Source organism: Camellia sinensis, chromosome 10 (genome assembly GCF_055761805.1).
Source record: "Camellia sinensis isolate YWXY chromosome 10, ASM5576180v1, whole genome shotgun sequence".
Classification (NCBI taxonomy): domain Eukaryota; kingdom Viridiplantae; phylum Streptophyta; class Magnoliopsida; order Ericales; family Theaceae; genus Camellia; species Camellia sinensis.
This window is the reverse complement of record NC_138970.1, coordinates 54,974,999-54,986,566: the sequence shown is the minus strand read 5'-3', so window position 1 is coordinate 54,986,566 and position 11,568 is coordinate 54,974,999. Positions and strand designations below refer to the sequence as shown.

Below are 11,568 nucleotides of genomic sequence, written 5' to 3'. Positions count from 1 at the left end.
AATATCCGGTCAACTTAATTTTTTATAAATATAATATATTTAACAAATCTTAAAATGTTAATAATTTAAATCATCAAAATTAGACTAAAAAATAGGACAAATAACCTGAAAAGAGTTAAAAAAAAAAAAAAAGAAATGAAGAAGAAAATCTTGATTCCCATCTAGAATGTACCGCAGAAAAATCGGTCTTTTCAAGCATGGAAATCGAGGTCTAAAGTGACACCAGACAACAGTATGCTGACCACACGACGGTTTACTTGGTGGGAAAGAGGAGTGCAGATCCTCTCCTTGCAAGAGTTTACGAGCGTGCGTCCTTGCAACGGCTGAGATCAGTCGTTGCACATCCAACGGCTGAGATTAAAAAAAAAAATCAGAATTTCTATTCTTTCCCGCACAAAACAAAACATAGAGTTGGTCTGCACTCTTCGTGGGGAAACACACACTCATTCAACACACACTCATTCAACACACTCAGTGGTTCTTGTCCGAACGGCGACCCAATACCGGCGGCAACCCAGTCTACCCAGTCTCCACGCCGTTGCAAGGACCGACGACGCCACAGGTCGGTTCCCCTTTGTCTCTGTAAATCAGAAATGAATGTATATGAAGCTTAATACTGTACTACTCTCTCCAGACTCCCGCGTTTTTTCCTTATGAAGCTTAATCTTATCTGTATTTGAAGATTTTATCTATATTTCAAGATTTTAATCTTATCTGTATTTGAAGCTTGCAATCAGTTTCTGTATTTGAAGATATATATATATATACAGATTGAATATTGATCAAGAAGAACCTTATAAACACAGATTTTATCTGTATTTGAAGATTTTAATCTTATGTGTATTTGAAGCTTTTAATTAGTTTCTGTATTTTAAGATTTTAATCAGTTTCAAAATCTATTTAATCAGTTTCAATATTTGAAGATTACTTTTAATGGACCGATGTGTTAATTTATTTTGTGTTAAACCACAGATTTTGAAATCACAGATTTTACTTTTAATTCAACATCTGTGTTAATGAAATAGAGTATTTAATCAAAATTTTATTTAATCAATAGGGTTTTTAATTATGTATGTAATCAAAATTGATCTGCACTCTATAAAGTAAGTATTTATAGAGTAAGTATTTAATCAAAATTTTAAATTGATCTGCAGTCTATAAAGTAAGTATTTAATCAAAATTTTATTTAATCAATAGGGTTTTTAAATATGTCCAAAATTAATTCAACGTCTGCACTCTATCTGCACTCTATTTTATTTCTAACACAGATTTTGAAATATAATTGATCTATACTCTATCTGCACTCTATAAAGTAAATATATTGAATTGATTTCATTGGTCTAACACAGATTTTGAAGATTACTCTATTTAATCAGTTTCACTCTATGTAATCAGTTTTACTCTATTTAATCAGTTTTACTATCTAATCAGAGGTTTGCCAAATTATTTTTGTAACATAATTTATTTAATCAATCATGTGAACAGATAAGGTTTTACTGGAATGTGATGAATTTTTTATTTATGTAGCTAAGATTTTATTTATATGGGTTTTCAGTTGCATTTTCATATGGATATGGAACCTAAGAATGATTGTGCTTGGAAGCCAAAACAGGGAATGACATTCGATTCTGAACAATGTGTGTATGATTTTTATAATATATATGGAGGAAGAATGGGGTTTAGCATAAGAAGGGATTTTTGTAGGAAGAACAAGGTCACTAAGCAAGTTATTTGTAGACTTTTGGTTTGCAACAAGGAGGGATTTCGGAAGGGTGACAAATGAGACCCATTGTCAAAAAACCCTAGAGCCGAAACTAGGACCGGTTGTGAGGCTCGACTTTATGTCAAATTAGATGACGGTACTGGGAAATATGTTGTGACTGATTTCAAAGAAAAACACAACCATGATCTTGTATCACCCAAGTGTGCCCACATGTTGCCGTCACAAAGAAAGATATCGACTACCCAAGCAATTCAGCTAGATTTGGCAGCACAATCTGGTCTTCGTTTAGGCCAGTCTTTCGAACTCATAGGTAGGGAAGCTGGTGGGAGGCAATGTCTTGGGTTTACAAAATTAGATTCTAAAAATTATTTGAGAACCAAAAGACAACAAAGTTTAGCATATGGGGAAGTAGGCAATGTGTTGCAATACTTTAAAGAAAAATCTTTGCAGAATCCTTCCTTCTTTTATGCTTTCCAGTTAGATAATGAAGAGCAAATAACGAATATGTTTTGGGCCGATGCCCAAATGATCATGGATTATGCCTAATTTGGTGATGTTGTCACTTTTGATACTACTTACAAGTTAAACAAAGAACATAGACCCTTCGTGTCTTTTGTGGGATTCAACCATCGCAGGGAAACAGTTATATTTGGTGCAGCATTGTTGTATGATGAGACCGCCGAATCGTTTGTATGGTTGTTTCAAAATTTTCTAGAGGCTATGTCAAGAAAGGCACCAAAAACTTTGTTCACTGATCAAGATGCTGCAATGGCTAAAGCCATACTCATTGTTATGCCTAACACAACTCACCGATTGTGTACTTGACATTTGATGCAAAATGCATTAAAACATGTTAACTGTTTATTCTAAGATAAAGGGGTGAAGGGTGTACTAAATAAATTCTTCTTTGACATTGAAGATACAAATCAATGGAAGTTAGAGTGGGCGGAAATGCTTGATAAATATGATGTGCATGAAAACCATTGGTTGAAATTGACTTTTGCGGTGAAAGAAAAATGGGGTTGGCCTTATGTTAGATCAACATGGGCTGTGGGAATGAGTACCACACAACTCAGTGAATCTTTTAATGCTTTTTTGAAGGATTACATTCGTTCTGATTTTAACTTGAATGAATTCTTCATGCATTTCAAAAGGGTACTTTACGAGAAGCGATACAAGGAGTTAGAAGCAGGATATGCTTTGTGCCAAAGGTTGCCAAAGGTGAAAGCCACCATAAGAATGTTAATTCAAATGGGTAATGTCTACACAAAAAGGATTTTTGAGGAATTTCAAAATGAGTACTTTTGATCCATTGAATCGGACATAGAAGCAATTGAATATGGCGAGGCTTGTACCATTTACACAGTTGTTGATGTTGGTAACAAACATGCAAGGAAAGTGAAGATGGAGAGGGATGGGTCATTGGGTTGTAATTGTACAAAGTTTGAAAGGGAAGGAATCTTGTGTTGTCACTCATTGAAGGTTATTAGAGACATTGAAGATGAAAGAGGTTCCTCCACAATACATTCTGATGAGGTGGACCAAACAAACAAGAACCGACACTGTGATGGACATTAAGGGGAATGACATTGAAGTGGATGTGAAATTCAAACAAGCCTCGCGGTATAAGACATTGATGACCGCATTTCGAGCACTAGCAAGTAGAGCTGCTGAAACTGAAGAAACTTATGATTTTTGTATTGCACACCTTGTTACATTAGGTGCAAATGTTGAAAGCAAGTTAGGTGCTCTTTTTGGTGTTGGAAATGAAGTAAGTAATGACCATGACACCCAAAGCGTTGAAGTGGATTGCGAAAATATGAATCATGTTGTGCAACCAAAAGGATTGAAGAAAAAGATGGCAACTAGTAAGGGCAAAAGGAGGGTGAAAGGTGGATAAGAAGCCGCGTTGATAGCGAACTCCAAAAAAAAATCCCATGCTAACAGCTTGGCTTCGTCACAATCAATTGCAAGTCCAACAGTTGCACCTTCTCCATTATCTGCTGGAGGAGATATCTATGTTCGTCAACATGTTCCTCCTCTTCAACCTCTTCCTCCCCTTCATCCTTTTCCTCCACCTTTGCCCGTGGGTGGTAATTCTATTCCTCCCTCATTGATGAATCCCACACATCATGTAAGTGTTAGTACAATGTATGTATTTTTTTAATGGATATAAAATGTGACTCAACCCATAATTGCGAAGCCTAATATATGACATTGTTCTTTGCCAATTTGCAGGACATGTTTGTAGTGCATAATTCTTTGCCAAATTCAATGCCTCAACGGTATGCTGCTGAACCAACATTCCAGTCACTACTTCAAGGTTCATATGGATATGACATTGGGTTTCGATATTCTCAAGAATCAAACAGTCCAATGTGGAGTCAAGTTTGTCCTTGTTGTCTTTTGAATTTGTAGTTGCTTAAAATTCTGGATTTTGAGTTGTTGAAAATTATATTTGAAGTAGTTTTTGTTTGTAGTTTATTTTTTCAATTAAATTCTGTGTTTGTCCATTTCAGGCTATGGACAAGCACAAAGACAAGCAAACTAAAGATGAAAATGGCATGCAAAGTGAAGTGATACCATCTCAAATTGTGAAGCAAACTCATGCTGGATTGCTGCACAAATTCTGATGTTGCTGAGAAGTGAAGTAATGGCCTTTATGTGTGTGCAAATGCCTTGCTGGCTGGAAAGTGATGTTGAAATTGCTATTCAAATTCTGTTTGTAATGAGAATGACTCTGTTTTTTGTGAGAATGCCTCTATGTTCAAATTTTGTTTTTAATGAGAATGACTCTGAAATGAAGTGATGTTCAAATTCTGATGTTTAATGAGAATGACTCTGTTTTTTTGCAAATGGCTTCTCAGGTAATGCCTTGTGTTTAATGAGAATGACTGTGTTTTTTGTAATGCCTTGCTGTATGTACCTGTATGTATGTTAAACACAATATCACATAGTTCAACATTTGTGTTTAACATTTGTGTTGAACATTTGTATGCCTTGATGTGTGTACCTGGGAGTGCAGATCCTTGCATGAGGGTGCGATCTGGGAGTGCAGATCCTTGCTGTATGTTTAACATTTGTGTTGAAACTACTACTGTATGTACCTGTATGGTGTGGTCTGAATCTGCTATAGTTCAACACAATATCACATAGCAGTGAATAGATAGCAATGCTTCATTCCATCACAATATCAATGCTGGATCTGCTACAGCTTCATTCCATCACAATATAATATCACAGATAGCAATATCACAGATAACAAATAGCAATATCACAATATCACTCCAATGTCTGCTACAGCTTTATTCCATCATTCATTCATAATTCATTGATAATAGATAACAGATATAGTGGATCTGCTGCTAGCATACTCACAATTCATTCAACATGATCTGATGCTGCCATATTGAGAATTCCATTCATTCATTCATTCAAAAATTCCATGCATTCATTCATTCAAAAATTCCATCATTCATTCATTCATTCATTCCAAAATGTATCATACTCCATTCAGCAGATAATAGATAATTCATTCATTCATTCATTCATTCCAAAATTGATTCATTCATTCGAAAATGTGCCATACTACATTCCAAAATTCATTCCAAAAGTCATTCCATAATTCATTCCAAAGTTGAGGCCACAAGTTCAGGGAAATAGATAATAGATATTACATAACAAGTTCATGTACATACAACCGAAGATGCTACAAACTACCAAGTTACATGATAAAGTAGAAAATGGTAGCAAATACAATGAAGTACACCATCGCTTTGATATTCCTTTCCATCCTTTCAAGCCTTTGACCATAGTTTGTTTCCATGAAATGAAGCCTCGTCCTGACATCGTCAAAGTCTTGTACTGTTATACCATCACAAGCTGTACAGTTCGAACGGATTCTGGACGTAACGGCTTCATCATCTTCATCTACGAACTTGAAGTAATTGCAATGGGGAGTGGGAGTTTTACTCTGCAATGCATGAGAATAAGTTAGTCGAAGAAGACAAATATCAATGTGAGTACTCCACGAAGAAAATAGTTAGAATTACAAACTTACATATCTTGATGGGCAAACAAAGAACATACGCCCTTCATTTCCATTTTCATTGGTTTTTACAATACGTAGGGCAGCGGTTCTTCCACAATTGCACAACCTCGGTTGTAATCTAATGTCGCTAATGTTAGAAGAAGAAGCCATTTTTCAAAATCTGCATACAAAGTATAACAAAACAACACACACATATTGAGTTATTTTGAGCATCAACTCGAAATCTGCATTCAAAATCTGCCATTTTTCAAAATCTGCATTCAAAATCTGCCATTTTTCAAAATGTTTTTGAGTTATTTTGAGCTGGAGAAAAAAGGGTTCAAAATTTATCCAAACAAAACAACACACATGCTTGTCTAAAAATTGAAAAAGCCAACTAACTGAAAAAGCCATGTTTATTTCCAGCTATTGTTCATTTCAGGAGGGATTGTGTGAATATTTTGTATTCTTAGGCCATCTCAAACCTTTAGTAAAATTTTCAGCATTAAGCCTATCATGAGATTGGTCCACCACTCAAATAAAGCCTAGGACTGATGCCAGCCTGCCAAACATGCTTGTCTCCAAACCATGTTTTTTACAATAAGAGAACAATGCTCCAGCCTTTGTTAGTTAAGATCATATAATACTTCTTCCTTTGATCCTTTTTTAACAGGTTGCTGCTCTGGCTGATCATGGGAGGGAGGGACTTATTTATTTGAAAATTCCTGGATCACTCATCAAGTTCTTTTCTTGGGTTTTCTTGAAACAGAGAGTAAGATTTGGTATATATCAAGCTTAGTTTTCTCACTCTTCCTTTTCTTGTTCATCTTTTTATATGCATCCATGGAGTTTTCCCCATCTGGGTATCTTCTCTGAAATCTTGATCATCTGATGTTATATATCAGTGAAGGTTGATAATATCTATATCTGAATATGTACTTATATATGTATACAGAGAGATGATCAAGATCAAGGGATTTGGGATTTCGGGTTTTATAAAAAAAATCAAGTCCAAATGCAACTATATTTATGATCAAGATTCAAGATGATCTTCAGAAATTATATATATCAAATCTAGCAAACCCCTCTAGGTCCCCAAGATTGTCCCATGATCACATTCACATTACGGATTTCACATTCAGTCAACAACAATAGATCAGAACCAATACTGAAATTATCAACAACAATATGCACAGTGGAAGCCCTAATTTTTGTGACAGTGAAAGCCCTAATTTTTATCAGAACCAATTCACAATGCAGGAGTTTCGAATACAAACCTGGGGAACAAATTTCTTCGCTCAGCCGGTGCCGTTTGGGGGACTGGTCATCGCCGGTGCCGTCTAAAGGACTGCTCGTCGGGGAGGGTCGATTCGGTAGAGGAGGATGGCTTCGTGCAAGGCTGAGTGAAATATAGCTGAGTGATATAACTAGCAACGGGCGGGATTTTGAGTGAAATTTTGAATATATATATATTTTTTAATCTCAACCATTGGATGTGCAACAGCTGATCTCAGTCGTTGCAAGGACGCACGCTCGTAAACTCTTGCAATGAGAGGATCTGCACTCGGGAAAGAGACCAATAAGCCGTGGATGCGGGTCAAGCATGGTTGGGAGAAATAAATCACGGTTGGGACCACACAACAGTATACTTGGTGGGAGGGAGACCAACAAGTCTTGGATACGGGTCAAGGACGGTTGGGAGAAGTGATAGAAGTAAGGTTCATAGCGGATCGAGTTGTATTAGGTAACATCTCATCAGTCTAAAATTATGTGAATTAAAAAAAATTAATTTGCATTTGTTTATTGATTAGATGGATGTGAATTGAACGGGTTGTATGAGTTGACAGATGGATGTAATCGGTTTGATGGTTTAAACTTTATAAATTTTGAACATTTTTTTTAAATTATAATTTATAATTTTTACAATCTTCAATAACTAGTAATTCGAAAAAAAAATTATTTGTCTATAAAAGGCCATGGCACCATGTATATTTTTAAGGTATTGTTTTTTATTTTCATAAAAATATATATTTTATTATTTCTATTCTATGTTGTTATTTGTTAGTATTTTTTTTTTTTTAATTTCATCTATGGACGGATCGAGTTTATACGGATGCGGCATAGTTGATTTGTCATTCGAACTGTATCTGCGAATTTCAAATTATTTCATTCGCTGACAAACATGCATCCACCAAAAATTAATTAGGATAGGTCGATTCGATTGGATTAAACGAAGTGGACGGATCCATGATCATCCTAGACATGGGGAGACCACACAACCAGTTGATTCAAGTGCCCTAGACATAGGGAGACCACACAACCAGTTGATTCAAGTGGTATACAAAATAGACCAAAAAATTTTAGGGTAAATTACACTAATAGTCCCTATAGTTTAGGGCTCGTGTCAATTTAATCCATAACTTTTCAATTGTGACACATTTGACCTTGAATTTTGAATCTTGTTTCAAATAAGGACAATTGAACATACCATTGCTCAATTTCAAAGGCAAAATTGTCAATTTGATAAAATATAAACTAATTTGACAAAATAAATGTTGAAAAAATATTTTAAAATTTTTAAAAATTATTTATACCCACAAAAGATAAAATTATGTAAATTTGATAAAAATTAATAAAAATTACATGATTAATTTTTAAAAATTAATTTTACATGATCATTATCCAAATAGACAATAAAAATTAATTTGGTAAAAAAAAATGTTTAAAAGATTTATCAATTTTATATAATTTTATCTTTAGTAGGTAGAAATAATTTTAAAAAATTCAAAAATAATTTTTTGATATTTATTTTTGTCAAATTAATTTATATTTTATCAAATTAACAAATTTGCCCTTGAAAAATCCAATATCTTCAATTGTCCTTATTTGGAACAAGATTCAAAATTTAGGGTCAAATGTGTCACAGTTGAAAAGTCAGGGACCAAAGTGACACAAATCCCAAACTATAGGGACCATTGGTGTAATTCACCCAAAATTTTAAATATATATACTTATAAAATTTAATATATCTATGTGCACATATATAAATTATTTTTAAAAATATATAAAACAAATACATTCATTGAGATTTGCGTAAAATACGAATCATTCATTGTAATTCTAGAAATTACATTCCACCCCTTGATATTTCTGATATTTCTAATTTTATAACAAATGACTCATTTTATTAATGAATTATCAAGTTAATTAACAATTTTTAATGATACTAGAAATATGTTTTAATTAATAATTCAGATAATTTTATTATTGTATAATAAAACAGTTATGAATTTTATTTTTTCAGCTAATTCAGTTAATTAAAAAGTTCTAACAAAGGGTATTTGTAATTTTTTAAATTATAAGAATAGTTTGTATTTTAAGCAAATCTTAGAGAGTATATTGATAATTTACTGTAATAACCCTCACCACTGCTTACCGATGAACATTGATTACTGATAACTGAACTGATTATGACTGATAATTGAACTGATTAAAGTACTAAACTGACTGACTGAAAACTGGAACTGAATTGACTGAGTATGTGCGTTAATCTGTATTCTATCTGTTTGATTGATTATTTGATCTGTTCACGTTTTATGTTTAAACTGCTAATTGACGGCCTTATCGGCGGCCGAACCGGGAATTGATTGATGTTTTATGATCATCATAATTAATGTGATTTTATGGTATAATTACCTGAAAACTGATTAGGTATGATTAAATTAGATTAATTATTGATGGATTGCGAGTTTTGGACTTAATTACCATTATACCACTTAGTGGCCACTAAATACAATATATTTGAACCTCATTAGACATGTAGGCAACATTTTGTTCAGCCTTTTCCTTGCTCTTGCCGACTTGAGAGGGAGAGAGGGAGAGAAAGCTTGAGTTCTTCACAATTTGCTTAGAAACTTGAAGAATTTGTAGGAGATTTGCATAGTTGAGCTTCCTTGCCTTGAATACTAGACTTAGGTAAGAGAATTTAACCTTCTATTACTGTATTTGAACTTGTTCATGCTTAGTTTTTGAGCCTCTAGTGATTTGAGCCTTGAATTGGTCCATATATGTTGAATTGGAGCCTAGCTCATGCATGCATGCCTTTATTTTGAAGTTTTGAAGTTATCTATCATCAAATTGTACATGCATGCCCATATTTTTACAAAAGACCATGAACTCATCATGTTTTTGAAAGATTTGGCTCACTGGAGCATGAAATTGAAGCTTTGAATTGGTTTGAATTCATGCATGTTTCCATACTCTCCTTGTTCATGAAAATTGGTTGAAATTGAGTTGAATTAAACACCCTTGGGCTTTGATTTCTCAAATTGAGCTTTGAATCATGTTTTACTATGAGTTTATAAGAGTTTTCCAGGAAATTCAGCCCAAGAGGATCGGTTTTGATGCATTTGAACCTGATTTTGGCTTGGAGGTGCAATCTGGAATTCCCAGATTTTGCACTTCCGCTCGAGCGGGGATAGTGACGCTCAAGCGTGGAATCCAAGCATCCAGTATTTCTCTGCACTGTTTTACAGTCCGCTCGAGCGTAGGATTGGGCGCTCGAGCGGAGGCATGTGTCTCACGATCGAGCGGGCGTCGAGCGCCCGTCGAGCGGAGATTTCACCCATCCAGTACTTTTACAATATGCTCGAGCGGGAGAGTTTACGCTCGAGCGTGTACCTTTGTTGCATGTCCGCTCGAGCGGGACTCTGTTTTTCTGAAACTTCTGAAACTGCTTTTTGAGTACATCTTTGCATCCTCATCCCATTCTAGGCATTCTTAGGCCTAGTTTAAGGCATCTTACTGAGGATATAGATGTAGAACACACCGAGGCATTAGGGCTTAAGTTACTATCTTTCCCAGCTGTGTAGCTTAGTGTGTTCAATCTGTTAACTGTGTAGGGTTGGCGACTGGGGAGGCACGCTCTAGCTTACTGTAACCCAGAACTCTGTGAGTAACGATTGTGTAAAGATATGTTCAAAAATGATTATTTTCTGAACAACTGAACTGTACTGTTTCTGAATTGAATACTGTTAACTGAATGAATGTATGTCCTATATTCTGAACTGTATTGTGGCATCCTTAGCACCTACTGTTTACTGTTACTGTGACAGAAATCTCTGTCGGTTCCCTTGTTGGAACCACTACTGTTTACTGACTGATGGCCATCATTACTGTTCGGTCTTTTAAGACCTACTGCTTACTGTACTGTTATGCTAATGGGTGTACCACATATGACTGTACTGACTGAACAACTGAAATACTGTTTAATTGAACTGTTTTTACACTGTAAGGACATTCATTCTTAACCTCTTTACGCATTATGTTATTCACTGGGCTTTAGCTCACTGCTCATATATATATGTAGGTGTACAGGCACCAGACCGCGGCTAGAAGCGTCAGGGTTACTCCAGTTTTGTCAAGCCAGCCTATGTGCCTCACTGCGAGGTTCCGAGCCTGTCGTGTTAAGGCTTAGGGGTGTTTTACAATTCCCCCTTCTGCACTATCTTGTTGTTTGTTATAATCGAATGGATTGTATAGACTGAACGTTTACCGTACTGCTATGTAAGGGATGGAGTCCTTAGTCTGAATAATTGTATATATATTGTGCATACTGTTCTGCACTGTCTACGTACAAATGTATGAAAAGTCTTTTTGCATATAGACTGTCACAGCTCATTGGACATTGTTTATTTACTGTTTTGGCTTCCGCCAGGCCCTGTACTCTGTTTTACTATTCTACTGTTCTGCAGGCCTTCGGTAATCTCGGATTACTGGCCGGTTACGGTGCTAAACCCATAGGGTCGGGTTTGGG

The 11,568-nt window shown here is 35.2% G+C and overlaps 1 protein-coding gene across 1 annotated transcript; it reads left to right on the top strand.

The window, feature by feature from the left end:
• The first annotated feature begins 2,674 nt into the window (after nucleotides 1-2,674).
• On the top strand, nucleotides 2,675-3,301 carry LOC145800396 (protein FAR1-RELATED SEQUENCE 5-like). The gene is made up of 2 exons (XM_082890063.1): nucleotides 2,675-2,978; nucleotides 3,051-3,301. The coding sequence occupies exons 1-2, from the start codon at nucleotides 2,675-2,677 to the stop codon at nucleotides 3,299-3,301; spliced, it is 555 nt and encodes a 184-aa protein (XP_082746189.1).
• The last annotated feature ends 8,267 nt before the right edge of the window (nucleotides 3,302-11,568 follow it).